Raw genomic sequence first — 27,972 nt, forward strand, 5'->3', positions numbered from 1 at the left:
AATTGGAAATTAATAGCCACCTATTTTTGGTACTGGTTATTACATTTATAAATTAGGAGTGGAAAAGAGTGGATGCAGAATTCAAGTGAGTTAAGAGGTAAGACAATGGAAAGGATGAGTGAGGATATGTGAATGGTACAAACGTGTACTACGACTGGTTAGGATTGCATTCGCTGGAGAATGAGTGAGGATCTCACAGAAACCTATCAAATTTGAACAGGACTAGGTAGGATAGATACAAGAAGGATATTCCCGATGGTGGGGATGTCCATGGGCAAGCCCTCCGTATACACAGGATCTGCTCAGACGAGGAGCAGCATAACAGACATTTACAGACGCTGAAAGATGCCTTCGTACGAACGGGATATGGCGCTCGACTCATCGATCAACAGTTCCAACGTGCCACAGCAAAAAAACCGCACTGACCTCCTCAGAAGACAAACATGGGACACAACCGACAAGAGTACCCTTCGTCGTCCAGTACTTCCCCGGAGCGGAGAAACTATGACATCTTCTTCGCAGCCTTCAACACGTCATCGATGAAGATGAACATCTTGCCAAGGTCATCCCCACACCCCAACTACTTGCCTTCAATCAACCGCGCAACCTTAAACAAACCATTGTTTGCAGCTAACTACCCAGCCTTCAGAACAGCGACCATGATACCACACAAACCTGCCATGGCAATCTTTGCAAGATGTGCCAGATCATCGACATGGTGTAGAAGCCAGGTATTTCGAATACAACTAGTATAGGTAAAAGATGCTGTTTAAGCATAAATGTTGAGCCCCAGTTACAGCATAATTCACTTTTACTGAAGTCCGTTGTTCTGGCAAATGCATATTTTCAAAGACAGTGTGACATTAAAAAAAGCACAGTTGCAAGATAATTTGACACTGTCTTGTGCTAATTGTCAAGGCCAAGGGATTGAATACACAGCAACATGAAGGCACCATTGTTCACAATGCAGATAACAGCTAGGTCAGAAAAACTGATGTTGCACATGGGTACCACCATTACACGTGAAAACAGTACCCACCAGGTACGTGGTACATACTTGTGCGACCCGGCCAATGTTGACTACCTCATACACTGCAGGAAAGGATGTCCCGAAGCGTGGTACATTGGTGAGACCAGGCCGACGCTGCGACAACGGATGAACGGACATTGTGCAACAATCCCCAGGCAGGAATTTTCCCTTCCAATTGGGGAACACGTCAGCAGTCAAGGGTATTCAGCCTCTGATCTCCGGGTAAACGTTCTCCAAGGCAGCCTTCAGGATGAGCGACAACGCAAAATCACCGAGCAAAAACTTATAGCCAAGTTCCGCATGAGTACGTCCTCAACCGGGACCTTGGATTCATGTCGAATTACATTCATCCCCCAACATCTGGCCTGGGCTTGCGAAATCCTACCAACTGTCCTGGTTTGAGACAATTCACACCTCTTTAACCTGTGATTACCACTCTCTCTGGATCTGTAAAGACTTAATTACCTGCAAATGCTCGCGTTCAAAGCATTGTCTTGCATCTTTGACTTTGTCTATGTATATGTTTCCGGAACATACCTCTTCATTCACCTGAGGAAGGAGCTGTGCTCTGAAAGCTAGTGATTTGAAACAAACCTGTTGGACTTTAACCTGGTGTTGTAAGACTTCTTACTGTGCTCACCCCAGTCCAACGCCGGCATCTCCACATCATGTACCCATCCAGATGTATCTTAAATGCTGCTAATGTGCCTGCTTCCACCACATCTTCTGGCAGCGCGTTCCAGGCACCCACCACTCTCTGTGTGAAAAACTTACTCCGCATAGCTTCCTTAAACTTTCCCCCTCTCACATTGAACCTGTGTCCACTTGTAATTGAAGCTTCCACCCTTGGGAAAAGCCTCTGACTATCCACCCTGTCTATGCCTCTCATGATTTTGTAGATCCCTATCAGGTCTATCCACAACCTCCGTCTTTCCAGTAAAAACAATCCTAGTTTATTCAACCTCTCCTCATAGCCAACATCCTGGTGAACCTCATCAATTTTCTTTGTCACCTCTTCAAAAAACTCGATCAAGTTGGTGAGACATGACCTCCCCATACAAATCCATGCTGCCTGTCACTAACCAGTCCATTTTTCTCCAAATGTGCATCTATCTTGTCCCTCAGTATCTTTTCCAAAAGATTCCCCACCACTGATGTCAGGCCCACCGGCCTATAATTTGCTGGATTGTCCATGCTTCCTTCCTTTAAAAAAAAATAAATTTAGAGTACCCAATTAATTTTTTCCAATTAAGGGGCAATTTAGCGTGGCCAATCCACCTATTCTGCACATCTTTGGGTTGTGGGGGAGAATCCACCCATGCAAACACGGGGAGAATATGCAAACGCCACACGGACAGTGACCCAGATACGGGATCGAACCTGGGACCTCGGCACCGTGAGGCGGCAGAGCTAACCACTGCTTCCTTTCTGAAACAGGGGAATAACATTGGCTATTCTCCGGTCCTCTAGTTATATACTACAAACAACAGGGGCAAAATTCTCCGTTATCGGCGGAAAGTCCGCCGATCGGCGCAAAAAACGGCGCAAATCCGACTTGCGTCACGTCAGAAAAATGGGTCGATAGTCTCCGGCCCGAAATGGGCTAGCAGCGACGTAACAGGATCCGCGCTTGCGCAGTGGTTCACGCCGTGCAGCGTCATACGCGCCGCACGGCGTGACGGCTCATAAGGCCGCGCTGCTCCCCCCCACCCGACCGGAACACCCGACCGCAACACCCGACTGGATGGCTGGCCGCCGCTCAGCCCCGAGGTTCGAGTCACGCGATGTGGAGGCGCTCCTGGACGCGGTGGAGCAGAGGAGGGACGCCCTGTATCCCGGGCACGGCCGCAGAGTTGCCCCACGCCACAGCCGGCGTCTGTGGAGGGAAGTGGCAGAGGCTGTCACCGCTGTGGCCCTGACACCACGGACAGGCACCCAGTGCCACAAGAAGGTGAACGACCTCGTTAGAGCAGGCAGGGTGAGCCTCCCCATATCCCCCCTCCCCATATCCCCCCTCCCCCATATCCCCCCTCCCCCATATCCCCCCCTCCCCCAAATCCCCCCTCCCCCATATCCCCCCCTCCCCCATATCCCCCCCTCCCCCATATCCCCAAGTGAATCCAGCCCTAACCTTAACCTCTGCAATGCACGCGCAACCGATGGCGTGCATTCATATACCTGCCTAACAGTGTTGCCTTTTACCCCTGCCACCGCCCCCCCCCCCCCCCCCCACAGGAGAAGCGCGCACACAACAATAGGGAGCATGTGAGGACTGGAGGAGGCCCCGCTGATGAAGGCCACTGACCGAACACCAGGAAAGGGCCCTGGAACTGGCTGGTGGACCTGAGGACCGGGAGGTTGCTGATGCAGAGGTCGGGGGCGTAGTAGCAAGTGAGCCACCGACAGCCCGTCCCCATATCCCCCCTCCCCTATATCCCCCTCCCCGTATCACCTGATCACTGCCTGATGTCTAACCATGCATGCTTCATTGTGTATCGCAGGACCAAACGTCCAGGCACCCATCCCCGCAGATGCAGACCGCCCGCAGGATGCCCCTCGGAGGCCACAGGAGACGGAGAGACCCGGACCCTCCGGCATGCGACGCCCGCAGGATGCCCCTCGGAGACCACGGGAGACGGAGAGACCCGCACCCTCCGGCATGCGACGCCCGCAGGATGCCCCTCGGAGACCACGGGAGACGGAGAGACCCGCACCCTCCAGCATGCGACGCCCGCAGGATGCCCCTCGCACACCACGGGAGACGGAGAGACCTGGAGCAACAGGGAGACGACACCACCGTCACGTGCGGGAGCGACCATCCAGCGATGAGGGGGGCAGCCACAGGCCCCCGTCACATCCGAGCCAGGACACCACTACCCAGGACACCACTACCCGGGACACCACTACCCGGGACACCACTACCCGGGACACCACTACCCGGGACACCACTACCCGGGACACCAGTACCCGGGACAGCACTACCCAGGAAGACAAAATACCGGACAGTGACACAGAGTGGATGGGTGGAGACGAACCCCCACCCCAAAGTGCATGGACTCAGAGTGGGACGAAGAGCACGACACAACGCCACTGCTGTCACCAACACCACGTCACTGCTGTCACCAACACCCTCCACCATCGCAGAAACACTCACCTCGGTTGGGCACTTTAGTGAGGAGGCGTCTGGTACACTCACTGGTGCGCACAACACAGCCGTCCTGGTACAGCAGGTGGAGGTAGGAGCAGCAGAGGGGCTGGGCGGTCGGAGGGCAGCCCAGCCCAAGCAAACATCTGCCGCCCAGATGGATCCCGGGTTCCTGGAGTTACCACACCCACACATAGATGCGATGCAACCACCGACCCGGAGACAAGCGAAGAGGGTGACGGGCGGCTTGCGGCGGCTGCGGTCGCAGGTGGAGGAGTCCACCCGCGTCCAGAAGCTGGAAGTGGTGCCGGTCATGCGTGCCACCCAGGCCGACACCGCACGGGTGGCGTCCGCGGTGGAGGCAATGGGTGCGACGGTGTCAGACATGGGGAACGGTTTGCGAGGCCTGGGGCTTTCTGTGCAGGCGGCGTCTGTGGCCCAGGAAATGGCTGCCCTCTCACAGGAGGCCATGAGCCAGTGCCAGCGCCAGATGGCAGAGGCGCTCAACGCCATAGCCCAGTCTCAGCAGGCCATGGCCCAGTCTCTGCAGGCCATGGCCCAGTCTCAGCAGGCCATGGCCCAGTCTCTGCAGGCCATGGCCCAGTCTCTGCAGGCCATCGCTGAGGGCATCGGCGCCAGTGGCCATGTGCGAGCCGGCGTCGCACTGTCACAGACAGGGGGCGTCATTCTCCGACCCCCCGCCGGGTCGGAGAATGGCCGTTGGCCGCCGTGAATCCCGCCCCCGCCCCCGCCGAAGTCTCCGCTCCCGGAGATTGGGCGGGGGCGGGAATCCAGCCGCGCCGGTTGGCGGGACCCCCCGCTGGATTCTCCGGCCCGGATGGGCCGAAGTCCCGCCCAGAAACTGCCTGTCCCGCCGACGTAAATCAAACCTGGTATTTACCGGCGGGACCAGGCAGCGTGGGCGGGCTCCGGGGTCCTGGGGGGGGGCGCGGGGCGATCTGACCCCGGGGGGTGCCCCCACGGTGGCCTGGCCCGCGATCGGGGCCCACCGATCCGCGGGCGGGCCTGTGCCGTGGGGGCACTCTTTCCCTTCCGCCTCCGCTACGGCCTCCACCATGGCGGAGGCGGAAGAGACTCTCCCCACTGCGCATGCGCGGGAAACTTTCGGCGGCCGCTGACGCTCCCGCGCATGCGCGGGGAAACTGACAGCGGCCGCTGACGCTCCCGCGCATGCGCCGCATTTCCGCGCCAGCTGGCGGGGCAACAAACGCCATTTCCGCCAGCTGGCGGGGCGGAAATCCCTCCGGCGTCGGCCTAGCCCCTCAATGTTGGGGCTAGGCCGCCAAAGATGCGGAGACTTCCGCACCTTTTTGCCGGCGCGATGCCCGTCTGATTTGCGCCGGCTTTGGCGCCAGTCGGCGGGCATCCCGCCGTTGGGGGAGAATTTCGCCCAGGGTTTGCCAACCCCCTGGGCTCCATGGCTGCAAACCTGCAGACCCCTGTCGATACCAGCACGGGCCTCCAGGACTGGCAGCGCCAGATGTCGGGGGGGGCGTTGGATGGCCAGTCCGTTCGCATCCCCCACCCATGTAGAGGCCTGGGGGCCATCGGGCACCCCGAGGGAGGAGGAGGTGGTGTGGTCCGTCCCGGCTCCCTCTGTAGGGGAGGTCCCGGTACACCGCGACACCTCGGACTCCCCCCCCTTCCGTCCCAGGTGCATCGGGTGGGCAACGGGCAGGACAGGCTGGCAGCTCGCCATCCCAGTCGCCCGGGCCGCAGCCTGGCCCATCTAGGCCAGGACGCCCCAGGAAACGGCCGCCAAAGGGATCCAGTGTCAGAGGGCAGGAATCACAGGAGTCCACCTCCAGTTCTGCTGTACCGTCTGGGGAACCACGTAGACGTAGTCAAAGGGCCCGTAAGGCCAAACAATTAGACACTGAGTAAGTTGGCACGGTTGCAGGGCACAGATGAGTTTTAGGGGCTAGGGCACGTGCATGAACTCCTTTGGTTATTAAAGTCAATGTTACACCTACAGAAGCTGCCTTTGTGCTCTGTCCAAAGTGTGCGGGGGTGTCGTGTACGTTGAACGCAAGTGTGTGTGTGAGGGGTGGTCTTACTTCAGCCCCAGGTGAGTCTGCCCACTTCCCCCTGGGCCGCCATCAACATCCCCCGGGCAGAGGACGGGACCGTGCGCTGCAGTGTCACAGCCGCATGCAGGGATGGTCCGGGTGGATGGTGGTACTGTTGCCATGGGTCAGACAAAGTCCAACGATGTCGAGCCAGGAGCTCACCGCAGGGCGGGTTGTCATCATCCTCCATGGCCTGCGATAGACACGTGTCCACCCGCAACTGTGTGAGCCCGGCCCGTTGTGCCGCAGGTGGATCGGCAATGGGGGGGGGGGGCCGACCCTATCTGACCGATACTGGAGGGCGCCCCCAGAGAGGTCCAGGCACCTGAAACGCATCTTCAGCACGCCAAAGCACCTCTCGATCACTCCCCTTGTCGCTACATGGGCATCATTGTAGCGGTTCTCTGCCTCATTGCGTGGCCTCCGTACAGGCGTCATCAGCCACGATCGCAATGGGTAGCCCCTGTCGCCCAGCAACCAGCCCCTCAGCCGGGGATGGCGTCCCTCGTACATGCCGGGGATGGATGACCGCGACAACACGAATGAGTCGTGTACACTGCCTGGGTGACGGGCGCAGACGTGCAGGATCATCATGCGGTGGTCGCAGACCACCTGTACCTTCATCGAATAGGTCCCCTTCCTATTAGTGAACACGGCCCTGTTATCTGCAGGTGGCCGCACGGCGACGTGCATCCCATCGATCGCGCCCTGGACCATGGGGAACCCGGCCACGGCAGAGAAGCCCACGGCCCGGGCATCGTGGCTGGACCGGTCCACGGGGAAGCGGATGTAGCAGTGCGCCATGGCATATAGGGCATCTGTCACTGCCCGGATGCACCGGTGCACCGATGTCTGCGATATGCCGGACAGGTCCCCACTCGGTGCCTGGAATGACCCCGTTGCATAAAGGTTCAGGGCCACCGTAACCTTGACGGACACGGGGAGAGGGTGTCCCCCGCCAGTGCCACGCGGTGACAGGTGTGCCAGCAGGTGGCAGATGTGTGCCACGGTTTCCCGGCTCATCCGGAGTCTCCTCCTACATTCCCGGTCCGTGAGGTCCTGGTATGACTGCCTGGGCCGGTACACACGGGGCGCCCTCGGGTGCCTCCGTTGCCGTGGGGCCGCGACGTCCTCCTCCCCCTCCTCGTCCTGTCAGTCGGGTGTCCCTCCAGCCTGGGCGGCTGCCGCCTGCCCCTCTGCAGCAGCCTGCGCCGCCTCTCTGGCATGCTCCTCCTCCTCCTCATCCAGGGCAACATAGACATGAGCGGCTGCCGCCACGGCGGTCAGCATCGCTGGATGATCTGAAAACATGACGGCCTGGTGGGGGGAGGGGAACGACGACATGTCATCATTGCCCATATCCCCTCCTCCCCCAGCCAGGTGGCATGGACCGCATGGGTCCAACTGTTGGAGGCTGGCACCTGGCCAGGTGGACCAACTCACTTGCCCTCCCATGCCCCTCCCCGGCACGGACCCCCCCCCCCAACCTCCACCCCAGCACGGACCCCCCCTCCCCCCCCACCCCCCCACCTCCACCCCGGCACGGACACCCCCATCCCCCTCCCCGGACACCCTCCCCCCCCCCAACATCCACCCCGGCACGGACACCCCCCCCCCAACCTCCACCCCGGCACGGACACCCCCATCCCCCTCCCCGGCACGGACCCCCCCCCCCAACCTCCACCCCGGCACGGACACCCCCCCCCATCCCCCTCCCCGGCACGGACCCCCCCCCCAACCTCCACCCCGGCACGGACACCCCCATCCCCCTCCCCGGCACGGAACCCCCCCCCCAACCTCCACCCCGGCACGGACACCCCCCCATCCCCCTCCCCAAAACGGACCCCCCCCCAACCTCCACCCCGGCACGGACACCCCCCCCATCCCCCTCCCCGGCACGGACCCCCCCCAACCTCCACCCCGGCACGGACACCCCCATCCCCCTCCCCGGCACGAACACCCCCCCCCCCAACCTCCACCCTGGCACGGACACCCCCATCCCCCTCCCCGGCACGGACACCCCCCCCCAACCCGGCACGGACACCCCCATCCCCCTCCCCGGCACGGACCCCCCCCCCCAACCTCCACCCCGGCACGGACACCCCCCCCCATCCCCCTCCCCGGCACGGACCCCCCCCCCCCCCCAACCTCCACCCCGGCACGGACACCCCCATCCCCCTCCCCGGCACGGACCCCCCCCCAACCTCCACCCCGGCACGGACCCCCCCCATCCTCCTCCCCGGCACGGACCCCCCCCAACCTCCACCCCGGCACGGACCCCCCCCCCCCCCAACCTCCACCCCGGCACGGACCCCCGCCCGGCACTCCCCCGGAGCCCAGCCTACTCTAACCCCCCCCCCGCCGCACACACACACACACACACAACCCGAGACACACCTCTCCTCACGCATTCAGACTGCGGCCACGCCATCGCCTGCCCAGAGCCAACCCCCCAGGCCGTCACTCACCTCCACGCTGGTCGGCGTGAACCTGGAGCACAGGGTCACGCCGATGAAAAGGAGGTTTGATTTACGTTGACGTGAACGGTCATCACGTCGACGGGACTTCGGCCCATCCGGAAGGGAGAATATCGGCAGGCCGAAAATCGGCTGCCTTGCGCAGACCCGTGACATTCTCCGCGGCAGCGGCGCCATTAACGCCCCGCCGACTTTTCTCCCTTCGGAGACTTCGGCAACCGGCGGGGGCGGGTTTCACGGCGGCCAACGGCCATTCTCCGACCCTCTGGGGGGTTGGAGAATGACGCCCCAGAGATCCCAGCATTGATCCCTGCGGAACACTCACGTTTTCCTCCAGATGATTTATATATACTACAAACAACAGAGATCCCAGCATTGATCCCTGCGGAACACCACTAGCTACAGATCTACATTCTGAAAAACACCCTTCCACCACTACTCTCTGATCTTTTATAAACAAGCCAGTTCTGTATCCATTTAGCCAGCCCACCCCAATTCCCATGTGATTTTATTTTTTGCACCAGTCTGCCATGTGGGACCTTGTCAAACGCCTTATTAATGTTATATAAACTACATCCACAGCCCCATCCTCATCAATTTTCTTTGTCACCTCGTCAAAAAACTCGATCAAGTTGGTGAGACATGACCTCCCCGTACAAATCCATGCTGCCTGTCACTAACCAGTCCATTTTTCTCCAAATGTGCATCTATCTTGTCCCTCAGTATCTTTTCCAAAAGATTCCCCACGACTGATGTCAGGCCCACCGGCCTATAATTTGCTGGATTGTCCCTGCTTCCTTCCTTTAAAAAAAAATTAACTTAGAGTACCCAATTAAATTTTTCCAATTAAGAGGCAATTTAGCGTGGCCAATCCACCTATTCTGCACATCTTTGGGTTGTGGGGGAGAATCCACCCATGCAAACACGGGGAGAATATGCAAACTCCACACGGACAGTGACCCAGATACGGGATCGAACCTGGGACCTCGGCACCCTGAGGCAGCAGAGCTAACCACTGCTTCCTTTCTGAAACAGGGGAATAACATTGGCTATTCTCCAGTCCTCTAGAACCTCGACTGTGGTCAAAGGGGAAGATATCTGTTAAGGCCACAGCTATTTCTCTTCTTGCCTCCCGCAGTAACCTGGGATAGATCCCATACGGCCCCGGGGGCTTGTCTACCTCAATGCAATTTAGGATACTCAACGCTTCCTCCTTTGATATATTGACATTCTCAAGATCGTTCACACACCTATCCCTGACCTCAACATCCATTTAGTCCTTCTCCCTGGTGAATACCGACACAAAGTACTCATTAAGGATTTCACCCGCTTCTTGTGGTTCCACACATAATTTACCTTCATTGTCCTTGAGTGGGCCTACTCTTTCTCTTGCTACGCTCTCGATCCTATTACATGCAAAAAGGCCTTGGGATTCTCCTTGACCGTGTTTGTTAAAGACATTTCATGGTCCCTTTTAGCCCTCCTAATTCCATGTTTAAGTTCCTTCCTTCTTTCACTGTACCCCTCAAGGGCTTCAAAGGTTAGTTTTTAGATGCCTGGACCTATCGTATGCTTCCTTTTTCCTTTTGACTAAGCTTACAATTTCCCTTGTCATCCATGGTTCCCGAATCCTGCCATTTCTATCCTTCATTTTTGCGGGGCATGCCTGTCCTGCACTTCAATCAACTGCCCTTTAAAAGCCTCCCACATGTCAGATGTGGATTTGTCTTTCAATAGCCGCTCCCAATCCACATTCCCCAGTTCAGGGGCGACATTCTCCGACCCCCCGCCGGGTCGGAGAATCGTCGGGGGCTGGCGTGAATCCCGCCCCCGCCGGTTGCTGAAGTCTCCGGCACCGGATATTTGGCGGGGGCGGGAATCGCGCCGCGCCGGTTGGCAGGCCCACCCGCTCGATTCTCCGGCCCGGATGGCCCGAAGTCCCGCCGATAAATTGCCCGTCCCGCCGGCGTAAATTAAATCACCTACCTTAGTCGCCTGTCACAACTACCCTGCTTTTTGCTTACCTTTTCAGTATCTGACTACACAACTGCTCCTGTCTCCTGTGGGTTATTGGGAGATTCATAGTACATTCCCAACATTGTGATTTCACCCTTCTTATTCCTGAGTTCCACTCATAATGCTTGACTACAAGATCCCTCTAATGTGTCCTCCCTCAACACAGCTGTGATTTGCTCCCTAATCAGCAATGCAACTCCCCCACCTCTTTTCTTTCCCCTTCTGTCCCGTATAAAATAACGATATCCCGGAATGTTAAGCTTCCAGTCCTGTCCCTCCTTTAACCATGACTCCGTAATTGCAATTACATCATAGTTCCATGCAGTAATCCAGGCTCTCAGTTCACCTGTTATACTTCTTGCATTGAAGCAAACGCACTCCAGACCTACAGTCCCACTGAGCCCTGCGGTTTCCCTCTGCCTGCTCTTACTCTGCACTATGTTTATCTTAGTCTCACTTTTTTCCTCAGTCAGTAATGCAGGACGACCAGGGTGACTAGGCAGCACAGTGCCCCTGGCATCAATCCCTGTTCCACACATGTGTAACCCCCCCACCCCCGGAGAGCATCTGAACCCCCAACCGTCACCACATGTCAGCACCCATATCGGACGCCGTTGCTGGGTGCCCTGGCCATTTAAACCACCAGCTACCCACCCCCTGCACTGCATGCGCCAGACTGTCCAACACTGTGCACTTTCTGTTTCCAGTTTGCCGTGACACATGTGTCACCCTCCACCCCAACACCACCCTCATCCCCACACCACCCTCACCCCCCCCACACCATCCTCATTCCAACATCACCACCTTACTACTGCAAATACTCACCATCTATTCAGCTACCTGCTTCCCTGTGATGTTATATCTCTATTTCTTTTCAAATGCAGGCTCTGAGCTTATAGACTGGCTCCTGGATAGCTATTTTAAGCCCTGTTCTGATCTCACTGTTTTTCCCCTCTGTTCACCAAATTAATTCTTGGGGGGTTCTCCTGTCCGCCAGCTGCATGTTTCCCATCTGTGCGGCGTTTGCTGATGAGGGGATTCTATCTTCCCACCGATTGCCAATGGGATTTCCCATTGTAACCACCCCACACAACCGCAGAACCTGCCGGCAGATCTACGCTGCTGGTGGGAAAACTGAATCGGAACAATCGGTGAATTCCGGCTTTGGTCTCTTCACATTGTTTTAAGGCCCCCTTTCCTCTTACTGTTTCCTCCTGCTCATCAAGTGACCTCTCGCTCTCTGCACATTAATTTAAGCCTTGCTCTTCTCTCACTGTTTTCCGCCACTCACCAAGTTCAAATATAATTATGGATGGAGATGTTCTTAAATGTCACCAGCTGCCAAGGTGGGTTTTGAACCCATGTTACTATAACAAAGGCTTAGGCCTTGAAATTACTCGTCCAGTGTCATTACCACTACACCATATCCCTGCCTTTTCAATAGCAACTCCAAAAATAGACAGCAGGTGCGTAGAAACAACATTACTTCCAAGTCCGACACCACCCCAACTTGGACATAAATTGTAGTTCTGTCATTGTAATTGGATCAAAGTCCGAGCATTCCGACATAAATTGGTTCTGTCATTGTAATTGGATCAAAGTCCTAGCATTCCTTGCTATACCGCAAAGCGTGAGCGCCTTCATCCTGTGTAGGCCCACCACCAACCTCTCAAGGACGGCTAATAAATGCTGGCTTTTTCAGTGATTCCCCATGTGCCAAATATGAATTTTAAAACTATAGGTGTACGTTATTGTTGTGCAGGAGATGAGGAGGAGAGAACAGAGGGAAATGCTGAGGTGGCAGAAAGACAGCAGGAGAAGTAAGGACAGGAGCTAAGGGACAGAATCGAATGTGAGGAAGAAGTGAAAAGAAATGGGAGTAGGATTCTAATGGTGCAAAAGGTGCTTATTCTCTTGGCCTCTCTTCCCACATGGATGTTTTTTCCTCAGTATCAGATCTCCAATGCTCAAAACCCACCTCCTGATTTCTGCTGGGCTTCAGAATATCCTTGCTCAGGCTTCCTTCCCCATCACTATTAGATCCTATCACACTTTCACAAACTCTAAACTGATTCCCAATGTTCCTGAATCACATTACTGTCCTAAATGATATTGAAAAATCTTGCTGTACCCTTGGGCTCCTCAATCTCTCTAACAATGACTCCAGGCTTAAAGCTATTCTTGGAAACTATCTTAAAGTAAGACCATAAGACATAAGAGCAGAATTAGGCCACTCGGCCCATCGAGTCTGTTCCTTCATTCAATCATGGCTGATATTTTTCTCATCCCCATTCTCCTGCCTTTTCCCCATAACCCCTGATCCTCTGCTGGAGGTTGAGACCCCATCCTAGATTGGAGGGTTAGTCATATTGTTAATAATCCAGGATCTCTGGTAATACACACCCTATAATAACCATTGTTTTTATAAATCATAGTGAGGCAAAGCCACAGAAAAGTCACTGCCTAATAAATAAAATTGATAAGAGATTTTTTTTGAACTAGTGCTCCCCTCCATTACTTTTGTTATTATTCCTGCTATCTCCCTCTCGCTTTATATGTATAATGTGCAGTCACTGACTGATGACAGGTACGGGGTGGTTGGTAAAGGGATCAGCAAGGGTCAAACTAGGTTTTAGGTGGTGGGCGAGATGCAGGCTGACTTTAGGCTGATTGGTGGTGACTCAGTGGCCAGATTTCCATCATGATGGAGCGGCACTCCATCATGGTGAAAATTGTGGAAAAGTCCAGCCTCTAGACAAATAATAACTTATTTCCTGGAACCGGGCAAGGGTTCACGTATGTGGGTCTTCCAGTGGCAACCAGGCAGTTAAATTATCATCGTCCTCCACTGAAGTGGGATTTTGGCTGGTTAAAGCTGTGAAATCTAGATTTTGCAGATTAAAACAGGTAAAAGCTGGTCTGAATTTGGTAATTTGTTTGGATAGCGCTTTGGAGAGATAAGGTACCACATTGTCCTGGGCCACCTACGGGAGAGGTGATGCACCCTTCAGGAGAGGTGAGGCACCCTTTGGAAGAGGCAAGGCATCCTTAGGTATTGTTAAAACTAATCATGATTGTGCATACAAAAGTGCACAAACTCATTGGAATCAAAGAACTGTAAAAACTCACTGGAACTGTCAAAGCTGACAAGGGATCTAACTCTGCTGGATTTAAATTTTAAAAAGTGTGGAATTCAAAATAAAGATAAACACTTGATATTTTATTGTCCATTGACATAAGCCTGGGATTATTATTTATGCTGCAATGACTGATTTTATAAGTTAACATCACAGTGGGTGCCTGTTAAGTGAAGCTCCAGAGAGGTGACTACAGAATAAAAATGTTTCCATAAGAGATTAGTCAAAGGAATTTCCATGTATTGAATATTTTTTAAATCAATGAGTATGTTATTTTTATGTTGAAAATGGTGACTTAATCAATAGCCTATTTTGTGTCAGCATGGGTCCTGGGGTCTTGCCCACGGTGGATACTAAGTGAGTTAGCATGAAAGAGGTAGGGGAAAGGGTGATGGGCATGGGTTGTCATGAGATGGCACTAGGTTTCCGTAGGGGTTATAAAGGGTTATGAGGATAGGTGGTGGACCATGGGAAGGTATAGGTGGAGGGGCATGTGTTGGCATGACAGTCTGGGTATGGGTGGGCAATAGGAGAAAAAGATTGACATGGATTAAAATAGGGAGTATGGGGGTGGGTGAGGGCTGTTTTTTTAAAACCATTTTAAAATTAACTTCCACAAAGTAGGCCTTCTGCCTAGCTTGCCTCTGCACCCAACGTCCATCGCAGTAATTATGAGGGTGACTTAAAATCCAGCCTGCCCCCCTGGAAAGAAAATAGGAACTGTGGGCTGCCATTATTAAAGGTTGGGTTTACAGAGGCAGGAATTCTGCAGTCTCTGCGCACTTGATTTGGGAGAGTACTCTATGTTAGGAAATTAATGCAAAGGGGGATGCATTACTTTGGTGAGAAAAAGCTGGCAGTGATGTGTACAATTTGGTCTCCTTAGCTAAAGAAGGATATACGCGCCTTACTTAGCAGGGGTGTAACAAAGGTTCTTTAGGCTGATTCCTGGAATGAGACGAATGTTGTTTAAGAAGAGAATGAGGAGAATGGGCCTATATTCTCAGGAATGTAGAGAGGGGATCGCATTGAAATATATTAAATTCTCAGAGGGCTTGACAGGGCAGATGCAGAGAGAGTGTAGAACTAGTAGTCATAGTCTCAGGATAGAGGGTTGGCCATGTGGGACTGAGATGAGGATGCATTTTTTCACTCAGCAGCTTGTAATCTTTGGAATTATCTACTGGAGCTCTGTGGCAGCTCAGTCATTAAAAATATTCAAAACTGAAATCTACTAATTCTTGGACACAAAGTTGAATCAAGGGATATGGGAATAGGGTGGATAAGTGAATGTTAAAATTAGCGATGATCTTATTGAATAGTGGAACAAGCTCTGTTAGCCGTTTTAGTTGCTGTGATATGAAAAGTCTAAAGTTCTTGTTCCTTTTCACCAAACACCATTTATTTCACTTCCACAGCCTCTGCACAAAACTCTTAACAACACACCACCTGACAGAGGCCACCTGAAGCCCCTTTACATATCAGTGTCAATTAATGGATACTTAACATAAATGAGACAACTAATTGCAATGTCTCTTAACCCATTACTTAACAGTCTCCCCTTCCTTGGAGAAAAAAAATAATTAGGTGAAAACAAAATTTCAAGAAACTCAAAAACACACACATGATTTCCCCCCCCCTTTTTTTTGTTTGGACGAGAAAGAAAGAAAAACAGTCACAGAAACAAGCGCCCTTCATTAACAATATCCAAAAGTTTCTGTGAACTCGCCCCTCTTTTCGTAAAACAGTCTGAATGTTGATAGCTCCTGTCGACCCATTGAATTTTTGTTATTTCCCCTCTGTCCAACATCTGCTTCAAACTTGCGATGTCTATCCGTAACCTCTTTTCATTGACACTTTTTGTAGAGTGCACATTTTCCCACAGGGATTTATTGTCAATGTGACAGTCAATAGGTATATTACCCAAATCCCCTAATCCAAAATTTCTGTCAATATCATACTTATATAAAAGGCCATATCCACCGCTTCTACAAGGCTTAACGTCTCAGCAGCCAAAGTGCTTTTTACCACTCTCCTTATTTTCTTTGTTTCCCACACAAGCGGGCAACATTTACCATTGTTCCCCAAAAGGAAAATTATAAAACCTCCTGCACTTGAAACCCCATCACATAAATTTGCGTAGGACGCATCACTATAAACTATGAGTTTCAAGTGCTTAAGGTCACCTAAAACCGGGAACTTAAAAACATACTCCTGCATTTTTAGTTTGGCCAATGCTTTATTTGCCCTTATTATGTCTTCCACTTTGGGATCATTCATTTTTGTACTCAACTCTAAGACATCAAAACTCACGTCCGGTCTAGTCTGTCTACCTAACCAGTTCAGTTGCCCAATTAAACTTCGCAGTTGCTCTTTTTCTATCTTTGAAACCATTGCGTCTTTTTGTGAAACTCGGCCACGACTAATTGCTATTGGGGTGATGCTTTCCAAATAAGATTGCTGACGTAAAGTTGCCCCTAACTTAGTCTGTCCAATTTCCAGGCAATATATTTAAATGCACCGGAACCTGACTTCCAACCCTGAATTCTTTCCTCAAACCAGAGATTACAATAGCTTCAAAATCACTAGTCGCACCCCACAAAAAATCATCGACATGCATCATAAAAATGCCAGAAAGATTTCCTTTATAGCGCCAGTAAAACATTGCAGGATCTACTTTCATCTGGCAACAGCCTAACTTTAACAAAACTGACCTTACCGAAAAATACCAGACTCTAGATGCATCATTTAATCCATATACACATTTGTTCAACTTCCAGAGTACCCCTTCTGTGTTAGCTGCTTCTTTAGGAGGATGGAGAAAAATGTCTCTCTGGTGCTGATGCCCCTGCAAAAAGGCAGCTTTTATATCTATAGATTTGCATTCCCATGCCTTTGTGGCTAATAGAGCCAAGAAGATCTTTAAAATAACCTTTCCTGCTGTAGGTGAATCTACCCTTAAATCCTGATCTTCTAAGTTTTCTTCAAATCCCCTTGCCACAAGCCTGGCCTCTGCCTTATAGGTTCCATCCGGAAGAACCTTTTCCGTGCAAATCCATCTGTGGGATAGAGCTCTTTGTCCCCTATCCGGTACTTCCGTGTATACCCCAAATTCACTCCAACTATGCAATTCTTGCTGTTTAGCTTCTTTAATTACTTTTTGATCTAATTTATTTGAAGCCACCAAAATCTCACGTGCATGTGGGCTTCTACTCCTATTAGTATTCGTAGTCTTACTCATGTTCCGGGATCTTGACAAACTACGATACCCGCCTGGTATCTCGTTCTGTACTGCTACTGCTTGATCTTTCCCTTCTGCTGTGGGATGTCCTTTCAATAGTTCTCGACCTTTTCCTGCGGACCTGTTCACTATCGGATGTACTATCTGAACTGGCACTGTGTTTCTGTGCCCTCCATTTTTGAACTTCGTTTTCCCAATCCATTGTCTTGACTCCTTCCCCTGAATGCTGTACATTCAACCAATGTTTATACTTTCCAGTGGCCTTCCCTGCTCTACTAATAACAGTTGCATCCTTCCATTGACTAGACCCTTCAGGCAAGTATGTCACTTTTGTACCAACTTTTGGCAGTTGCCCTTTCGGAAAAATGGCCTGTTCTAATTCACCAGAAGTGTTGTGTTCCGCCACAGAAACCCTGTCTATATCAGTTAATTGGTCCTCATAGTTCTGTAACACATGCATACCAGATGACTCTGGTTCCTTGTCATGTCTGTCTGCTCTGTCTAAATTTGAACATTTGTAATCTGTACCCATTATCCTTGATGAATGTACCCTAACAGTTTGATTACCATGTTGCAAAATAATTGTTTTGCCATCTATGCCTATGATCTTCCCTGGGCCTTTCCATTCATTAGAATTGTCTCTCTTCTAGTATACCAAAGATGTGCAGGTTAGGTGGATTGGCCATGATAAATTGCCCTTACTGTCCAAAATTGCCCTTAGTGTTGGGTGGGGTTACTAGGTTATGGGGATAGGGTGGAGGTGTTGACCTTGGGTAGGGTGCTCTTTCCAAAAGCCGGTGCAGACTCGATGGGCCGAATGGCCTCCTTCTGCACTGTAACGTCTGTGAAAATTCTATGCCTCCTTGCTGAAAAACGGCATGTGATGGCCGTACGTTATGTCTTAAAGCTCTGTGAATTCTTTCAGAGAATTCTGCTTCCAAAAAAACTTTTCTACTGCTATGTAATGCATTTAAATGTTCAGCAAAACCAGAGCTAATTGTAGTCCCCTCCCAAGCTGGAGGCTGGTCATCCAAAATGGACGGAATTTTAGGATTTCTACCAAACACTAATTGATAAGGACTATAGCCCCCAACCATCTGCAATTAATTCTTTGCATGTACTGCCCATGCTAAAGCTGAATTTAGCCTGCAATTTGGTCGATCTGCCAAGATTTTCTGAAGCATGTCATCGATGACAGCATGATTTCTTTCACAGACACCATTACTAAATGGGCTTTCTGCAGCCGTATTCATAACTCTGATATTCATGTTTTCACACATATCCCTAAACTCATCATTAGCAAATTCTCCCCCATTGTCCGTAAGGAATTTTGCCGGTGGACCCATTCCTGTCCCTATCCATTTTTACACGATTTGATCCAGAATTACTCTCTTTTCTTTACTTCGTACAATCGTTGATTGACTAAATCTGGTTGCTAAATCTACAAAATGCAAAATAAATATATTATTTGCTTTATCCCAGATCTTAAGGTCCATGGCCACAATGTCATTAAAATCCCTGGCCAAAGGTAGGGTTACTATCGGTCATGCTGGTGTCCTTCAGTACTTCCTACAAACTTCACAGCGGTCACTAACCTGTTCTATCAGTCTATATAGTCATCATCCCTTACCCCTGCATCCTTTAATAAATTTTTCAGCCTCTGAGGAGACGGATGTGCAAATTGCCTATGCAGTTTTAATACCACAAGCTTTTTATCAGCGAAAGTCCCATTTTCAACTGCCATTAACACATCCTTAACCACTCTACTTGAAAAATTATTTGTCAGTAATGGAATACAATAGTGTCCCGACTGTGTAAATTGTAAATCCACCGTCTTTCCAAAAACTGTTGCCTTATCCTGTTCCATATCCAGTTTCATGTGTGCTTTCTTCATCGACGGTCTGCTCAGAAGCAAAGGTATCTCACTTGATACAACATCCGTGCTAATGAAATGATTCACTCCGGCAATATTGCAAGGGATCACCACTCTTTTCAGCGACTTCAGAGTATTATCATCCCTAAACCTGAAACTTGTGGAACTTTCAAATTCCTTAACCTGGTTACGATTTTCAGCATTCAAAGAGTCCAGGTAACATTTTAACCAGTCAATTCCACACACAGTAGATGTGCAGCCACTGTCCAATACAGCACAATTGAAGGATTCTGCAACCAACACCCTCATTACCGGCATAAAACTGCTTGTCAATAGGACAATGCCTTCTTTCTGGTCACTATCTTTTTCCTCTTCTGACTCTTCCGTGTCATGTGTCGCTTCAAACACTCTATCATAACGAGTTGGACAGTTGAAAGCATAATGGTATTGAGAGTCACATCGAAAACATCGATTTATCATGCCCCGTGCATTTCTGGGGTTCGTCTTCCTATTGTAGGTTCTAACTGGGTTTCGGTCTTCATAATTTCCTTGTCTCGGTATCCGTCTATAGTCTTGAGCCCTGTTCGTAGCCATACGATTTCGCCATCCTGTTACTAGTGTATCTTCCATATTCTGCCTTATTGCAGGCTGACCTATTTCGGTCATCAGAGCCATCGGAATCGAATGTTTCCCCAGAAACTTTTAAAAAGCTTTTGTCATCTGTTCGAATAAGGTATCCTTATCAGTAAACTGAACTCCTGTCAAAACCAGGAGCCTATCCATGTTGCTCACTCTAGCACAGTCAAGTAATTTAAAGGCCAACACAGACTGTGGAAATTCCAGATTGCGTTTCTGCAGCCTTTTATATAGTCTGCCAAATTCCGTTATATAGTCTTCCATGGAGATGTCCTCCATTTTCCGGAACTTATCAAAATCCGACCATGCTTCATACGCACTTAACAAGTCATCTTTCTTATAAATCTTATCCACATAATGTAATAAAGTCTCCAGACCTTCTTCTGAGTCTAACTCTTCCAATTCCAGCTCAGAAAGCACTTTGTTTCGGATTTTACTGCCATATGGTAGAGAAAGAGCCAATGCCATACCTTGTTTTCTCTTTCCCAAAGCAGTTACTTTAGTCCACATAACTACTGCACTTCTCCATTGGTCGTATGATTCCCTTTCAGAAAATAAGGGAGGATAGTCATATCCAGCCATCTTTATCCTCGGTTCAGCCATATATCCCTTTTTCTTTTCTTTTCTCACTCACTCCTTGGTTTGATCTGGAAAAGTTGTATCTTTCAACCCTTCACATTTACACAGCAACCATCCTCTGCTACCAATTGTTAGCCGTTTTAGTTGCTGTGATATGAAGAGTCTAATGTTCTTTTTCCTTTTCACCAAACACCATTTATTTCACTTCCACAGCCTCTGCACAAACCTCTTAACAACACACCACCTGACAGAGGCCACCTGAAGCCCCTTTACATATCAGTGTCAATTAATGGATACTTAACATAAATGAGACAACTAATTGCAATGTCTCTTAACCCATTACTTAACAAGCTCAAGGAGCCGTATTGCCAACTACAGTTCCGCTTCTGATGCTTTATGCGCTCATGACCTCTGTGGTGATCCACTGTCATAGGAGATGTAAGGTAGGACCTGCACTACAGGTTCGCCGGTAGCTCCTGCCGGCTGGCTCCACCCAAGGAGAACTGTATAAATATGCATGACCTCCAGTGCCCTGCCATTTTGCCAGCTGCAGCAGGAGGCCACGCATCTGACTGTAATAAAGTTGTACCCAACTTTAGTCTTTGTGCAATTGATCGTGCATCAACCTCAATATCCATTGTATTCTTTCTGCATCATCCCCTCCCATTAGTATCACTCACATCCTCTTATGCCACTTGTTATCTGCTTATGTAATTGTCTGATATCTTCCATGTGACATACATTCTTATTACTCACTCCTCAATATCCACCCTTCATCAACCCCAGGTTCACCTTCTCCTCCTACTTGGCCTCATCACTGAATTCCCTTTCCCCACCTCTCTCACCTTTCACTAACCTCCTCCCTAACCTTCTGGCCAACATCTATACCTCTCCTACACTCAGCTTTGATCCTAATTCATCTTTCCCCATCTAAGCCCTCAATCACTTCTCTGTGACCTACCTTCCGTTCATGTTTGGTCTGACCATCATTTTTCCAATGTAGCCCCACAATCCTATTTTGTATGCAAGCCTCGCTTGTTCCATTTGCCACCAATCTGACAATTCCTTGCTGTAAGGTTTGTAGAAGGAAAGGGGGCACAAATAACAGAGTTTCTATTCCTACATCACAAAAACAGAAACCATTTTAAATCTAAATGATAGATTTCATTATTTTGGCTATTATCAGGCAAGTTTACAAATTCAACTATGACCATAACTAACTTGATTTCACTTCCTGACAACTACAACAGCTTCTGGATAAAGATTTTTTCTAAACCTTCAGCTCCCAGAACTGTTTAGAGTAGCAAAAATAACTATTGAACTTACCTTCAATCATGACAACTTGGCTTCCTTTCCTTTCTGGAATCAGGACAGGAGCCTGAAGATACAGCTCTGCAACATCCCTGGCTGTACCCAGCTTGTTTGTAACCTGGGTAACAAAAACATAACAATGCACATTGATAAACATAAAGTAGAACAATAGTAATGTCTCTCATTTTTATGATAAATTATGTTGATTGGTTTCTCCTTTTCTGTGCTAGTAAATCTTTAAAGGAGCAATGTGTTCGATTGAATTATTGCACAATCCTATCTATTATAAAATATAACTCTTAAAACATTTTTACTTTTGTAAGGCTGGAGCCTTGAAATGAGGGAAAACACATGGACCAGGTATTGGGGGAGGTGGCAATTGTCAAGAAGTTGTGATAAATGAAAATGAAGGAATCTAATAATTGGGAATGTGTTTTGGGGAATGTTTGATGAAAAGAGTGCAAACTATTTTTAAATGGGAATTGGTTAAGAAAACAGATTAACTGAGGTATTTGATTTGTGGATCAACCTGGCAACACTGTAAACAGATATTGTCCGAAGAGAAGTGGATAACTTAAAGCACAAATGGTAAAAGTTCAAAAGAGAATTTTCATACTTAGTTTCTAAAAGGGCGCGCTCATGTAAAATATGACATTGAGACAATCAGTTCAGGTAAGAAAAGATCAAAAGAGAAAATAGTATATCAATGGCAGGGTTAACTCTATATGGTGAGCTGAATAGAGTTGATCCACGATCACAGCCACAAACAACAGGAAACTGAGTTCACTTCAAACAAACAATCCCTGGGGAATCCTGTTTGAAGAGTCAGTTGTTTCTGTTCTAAACTAGAAGTAACCCCAAAAGAGATATCGGTACAGAATGTGGTAACTATCGCTGGATTGTATGTATAGTTTTAAAACCTATGGGATGTGTTTGGGGAGGTTAGGAAAATAGACTGGTTTGGAACTGGGTCAATTAAACAATATTGTGTGTATGTTGCCATTATTGTAGTTAAGTGCATGTTTTTTAGTTGCCTTTCTTGTGCGTTTTATTGTTTAAGAAGTATTTATTTTATAATGAGAACCGTCGGAACCTATTATGAGAATGATCGGAACCTTCCACACTGGTCTACACATCTTTCCTCACATTATATAAAATTGCAAAAAAAAAGTTGTGAACTGGCATTCTGTAATAACCTGCACTGGACTCATCCACCTGGGGATGATTGTTCCCCGTGTTCAATTGGACTGAGTTAACCCAGCACTAGTATAAAAGGCAGGCAGCTATAGAGCCAGCTAAAAATGAATGAGGACCCGGTGAAAGGGAACCAGGCCCTGTGCATGTATGATGCTGTTGCTGAAATAAAGGACTTTTAAGAAGCTTGTTGGACTCCCCTGGCTTTATCACATTGGCGATGATGATGAATTGGAGCTGTCGGCGTGCTGCTTGTTCGGCTGAGCTACCTCCTGGGAATTTTTTTTAAAAAAGAGTGGACTACGGTACCGAGTTTGTTTTTGTGGGGTTTTTTTTTAAGAGCCTCTAATGTCATGGAAAGCGAGAGCTGGGGCGAGTTTTTTTTGCTGCCGGCTTCTGAAGTGTGTCCGCTGGGAGTGATCTGGAGTCTGATGTGTCCGGCAGTACCAGATGCGGTATCATTCTGGTGTGGGTCGCGTAGCGTTTCGGCCATCTCTGTCTGCTGTTGTTTACTGATGCTGGCAGAGTGGTCCACCGGGGAGTCCGTTCTCGAGTTGCCGCCGCTGTTTTGGAACGTCATTCTGGTCGTGAGTGCAGCGTTGTGTTTGGAAGACTGTTTTACGGCAGCTTGGACTGTGAGATTTGCAACAGTGATGTTTTGCCTGCGACCTGACAGTTATTGTACGACTGCAGGTTTTGTGCCTGGAGACTCTGGTGTGGAGTTGACTGGACATTCCATTTGTGACTTCTGGTCCTGTGGAAGCATGCACGGAACGCTGCTGTTTTTTTAAATCTGCGCTGTGTGTTTATTTGTCTGTGTACTGTAAGAATGTCGGGGCGACAGCTCCCTGGGCATTTTGGTAGGTGTTTTTTTTTTTTGGGGGGTAGAATTTAGAGTGCCCAATATTAAAAATTAAGGGGAGTTTGGGAGTTGCGGGACGTTGAGGTGGACGTTGTCTGATGTCCCCCCCCCCCCCGTTCCCTCTGTGGCTGGAAGGCATGCCACGCCGATTGGGCCTTGGGTTGATGGGTCCAATGCTGTGGCGCGCGCCGTCCCCGGGTTTGGCTGTTGGCAGCTTCGCCCCCTGTGTGACTGGTGAGGGTGTTGGGCCGGACGTAATGCTTGGTGGAGTACACGCCTACCCGTCCTGCTTCCCCGTTCGGTGGAGCCTTATCCGAAGCAATTTTTTTTTTAGGTTTGTTGTCTGATCACTGTGGGGTTTGCACCCGTTTGGTCCTCTCCAATCCACTCCTCCTGAACGGCCGTCCTTGTGAGGAGTTTCGGGCTTTGGGGACGGGAGGGGTCTAATAACCTGCACAGGACTCATCCACCTGGGGATGATTGTTCCCTGTGTTCAATTGGACTGAGTTAACCCAGCACTAGTATAAAAGGCAGGCAGCTATAGAGCCAGCTAAAAAGGAATGGGGACCCGGTGAAAGGGAACCGGGCCCTGTGCATGTATGATGCTGTTGCTGAAATAAAGGACTTTTAAGCAGCTCGTTGGACTCCCCTGGCTTTATCACACATTCCAAGTTTCCCTTCTGGGATTAGCGTTGAACAGCAGCTGGGTTCTTAACACAAAATTTCCAGCACTTTTAGAAACAGGTCCATAATTGTCTCACTCACAAAAGAGCAAGCATGCTGTGCCGGGGTGTATATAAGGAAATGCATTTCTTGTTACTCTCTTAGAAACACTGGAAGACAGGGACAGCAAGGAGTCAGGAATGTTAGCAGTGGATTGGTGTAGGTTCTTTTTCACCCCAGCACAGATATTTGGCACTATAATGTTCAAATCCATGTTTAGAATTTCTTATACATGATATATTATATTTCTATACTAATAGGTCTTGGTGTTCAAGTTGAAGATACAACCATGATATTAAGAACAACTCTTTCCAAACTTTAGAGGATCAAAGAAAGACAACTGTGATGATTTGGTTAATTTTCAAGAACGGAAAGCTAGGAGGCCTTTCAAGGCCCTGAACATAGTGATACAAATTTAGGAGTGATTTCTCACAGAAAGGTATGCAGATGACTGAAGTGGTCAGGCTAGTTCAGAACCAACATTCATTCAGTGGCACTGGGGGCAAATTTAAAACTCACAAACTGGCTAGGTTTGAAAGGTGGAAGCAACCTAAAAGAACCCAAATTGCCAGTTGTGTCTGGAAATTGGAATCAACCAGACAACCTCTGTCTTTAACATCAGTGCAATCTGCAAGATGAGAAAAATCCCCATTGGACAGGTGGATTGTTAAATGTCCATTATTAGCACAGGATCATTAATGCACAGAACTTGTCTGGGGAACGGTTGAGGATTCTGGGTCTGTACTCATTGGAGTTTAGAAGGATGAGGGGAATCTTATTGAAACTTACAGGATACTGCGAGGCCTGGATAGAGTGGACATGGAGAGGATGTTTCCACTTGAAGGGAAAACTACCATCTCAGACTAAAGGGACGATCCGTTAAAACAGAGATGAGGAGGAATTTCTTCAGCCAGAGAGTGATGAATCTGTGGAACTCTTTGCTGCAGAAGGCTGTGGAGGCCAAATCACTGAGTGTCTTTAAGACAGAGATAGATAAGTTCTTGATTAATAAGGGGATCAGGGGTTATGGGGAGAAGGCAGGAGAATGGGGATGAGAAAATATCAGCCATGATTGAATGGCGGAGCAGACTCGATGGGCCGAGTGGCCTAATTCTGCTCCTATGTCTTATGGTCTAAGTCACTGTCACTGTGTCCCTAAACAGCTGCAGGGCATACTGAAGGGGGAGGGAAACAGGCAGACATCTAATGCTACACATTGGTACCAATGATATAGGCGGAAAAATGGATGAATTCTTGAAAGCAGAGGAGCTAGGACATAGATTAAAAAACAGAACCCAGGAGGTAATCATCTCTGGATTACTTCTGGTGCCACGTGCTAGTGAATATAGAAATAGGAGGTTAGTCCAGATGAATGTGTGGCTGGATACATGGTGCAGGAAGGAGGGCTTTAGATTTCTAGGACATTGGGACTGTTTATGCGGATGCTTTGCACCTGATGCAAAATGGAATCAGTGTCCTTTTTAGGGAGGTTTGCTGGTGCTGTTGGGGTTGGTTTAAACCAACTAGGTAGGGACCTGGGAACCTGGGAGGAAGTTCAGCAGGGATAGATGCACAGCCTAAATTAGAAGAGACACCAAGTGAGTCAGGAAGGCATAGAATGTCTAGGCCAGTTATGTCACGAGGGAGTTTGGCAAGATTGGATGGTATTTATTTTAATGCAAGGAGTCTGACAAACCAGGCAGATCAATTGAGGGCACAAATTAAAACATGCGAGTATGATGTCATTGTTGTCACAGACATGGTTGAGAGAGAACTTGCTGGGAAGCAAGTAAAATGGGAAATCAAATACAATGCTGAAATATTAAATACGAATGTGTTAAATATGTGGCTACCCATGTGCAAATACAATTTAATACTCTTCCATTTCTGACTACTCCTGTGTGGTTCTATCGTTTGCCTTCACAGTTCCCTGTTAGTAAAGGAAGGAAAGATGGAGCAACAGCTCTGGGCTCCAATAACATCCTGGTTGTAGTGCCTAAGATACCCCGAGCCAAACTGTTCTAGTAGATCTACAACACTGGCATCAATCCCAAAATGTGGAAAACAGCCCAGATATGTCCTGTTCACAAAAAAGTTGGGACAAATCCAATCTGACTAATTACTGCCCTATTAGTCCACTCTCAATCATCAAGTAATAGAAGATGTTGTAGACCATGCTATCAAGTGGCAATTACTGATCTATAACCTGCTTAGCCATGCTCAGTTTGGGTTCTGAGTAAAACCAGAGTCAATGGGAATTGGTAGGAAAGCTCTCCACTGGTTGGAATCATACCTAACACAAAGTAGTCTGGCTGTGGTTGTTGGAGTTGTATTATTTCATCCCTAGAACAACACTGCAGGAGTTCCACGGGCATTATCAGTATCCTAGGTCCAACCTTCTTTAGCAGCTTCATTAATGACCTTCTCATCATCATAGCGTGGGTGCTGGGTGGGTTCAAGTGACCACAACCATAATTGGACAAGCCTTTATAAGTACTGTGGCTAGAGGCACAGGTCAGAGGCTGAGGCTTCTCCGATTAGTATCTCCCCTCCTGACTCTCCAAAGCCTGTCCACCATCTACAGGGCACAAGTTAGGACTGTGATGGAATATTCTCCACTTTCCTGGAAGAATGTAGTTCCAAGAGACTCAATGCCATCCAGGCCAAGCAGCGTGCTTGATTGGCAGCCCGACCATCACCTTAAACACCAAGTTAAAGTCCAACAAGGTTCACCTGAGGAAGGAGCTGTGCTCCAAAAGCTAGTGTTTGAAACAAACCTGTTGGACTTTAACCTGGTGTTGTAAGACTTCTTACTGTGCTCACCCCAGTTCAACGCCGGCATCTCCACATCATGATCACCTTAAACATACACTCATTCCACAACAGGTGCACAAGTCTGCAGTGTGTACCAATTACAAGATATGCTGCAGCAACTCATTAAACCCCTTCAATAGCATCTTTCAAAATCTCTATTACTGAGGAGAACAACGGCAACAGACATATGAGAACACTACAACCTGCAGGTTCCCTTCCAAGGCACACACTATCCAGACTTCAAAATACATCACTTCAGTGACACTGGTCAAAATCCTGGAAGTCTCTCCCGATCAGCATTGTGGATGTACCTACACCCTATGGACTACAAAGATTCAAGAAGTGATGGGCGATAACCGGTGACCTTGCCAACGATGTTCACATTCCATGAATTAAAAAAAGCTGGAGAGCACTTTGCACCTCAGTGAAGCACTGAATGGCCAAGGCTGGGTTTTCATTAATCCTGCTTATGGTAGCATCCAGAGCGGCGAGCCATTGGTGGGGGTCAGAATGTATTTGGTTGACTGCTCGAGGCAATGCCCCTGTTGAGCAGGTACTGGTGCAGCTCATCGCTCATGAATGAGGATCCCCGGTCACTGTGGACGTAGGCGGGGAAGCCGAACATAGTGAAGATGGTGTTGAGGGATTTGATGACGGTGGCAGACGTCATGTCGGGGCATGACACGGCAAAGGGGAATCGGGAATATTCATCAACCACACTGAGAAAGTACGTGTTGCGGTCGGTGGAGGGGAGGGGCCCTTTGAAGTCCACGCTGAGGCCTTCAAAGGGGCGGGAGACCTTCACCAGGCGCGCACGGTCTGGCCGGTAGAAGTGCGGTTTACA

At 49.3% G+C, this 27,972-nt stretch overlaps 1 protein-coding gene across 1 annotated transcript in view; it reads right to left on the reverse strand.

Annotated features, from left to right (window-relative positions):
* The window catches only part of LOC140424765 (obscurin-like), a 1,044,598-nt gene that overhangs the window by 180,416 nt on the left and 836,210 nt on the right, over positions 1–27,972 (reverse strand). Inside the window, 1 exon segment of the mRNA XM_072508149.1 lies at positions 21,551–21,653. Within this exon segment, the coding sequence (XP_072364250.1) occupies positions 21,551–21,653 (103 nt within the window).

Source organism: Scyliorhinus torazame, chromosome 6 (genome assembly GCF_047496885.1).
Source record: "Scyliorhinus torazame isolate Kashiwa2021f chromosome 6, sScyTor2.1, whole genome shotgun sequence".
Classification (NCBI taxonomy): domain Eukaryota; kingdom Metazoa; phylum Chordata; class Chondrichthyes; order Carcharhiniformes; family Scyliorhinidae; genus Scyliorhinus; species Scyliorhinus torazame.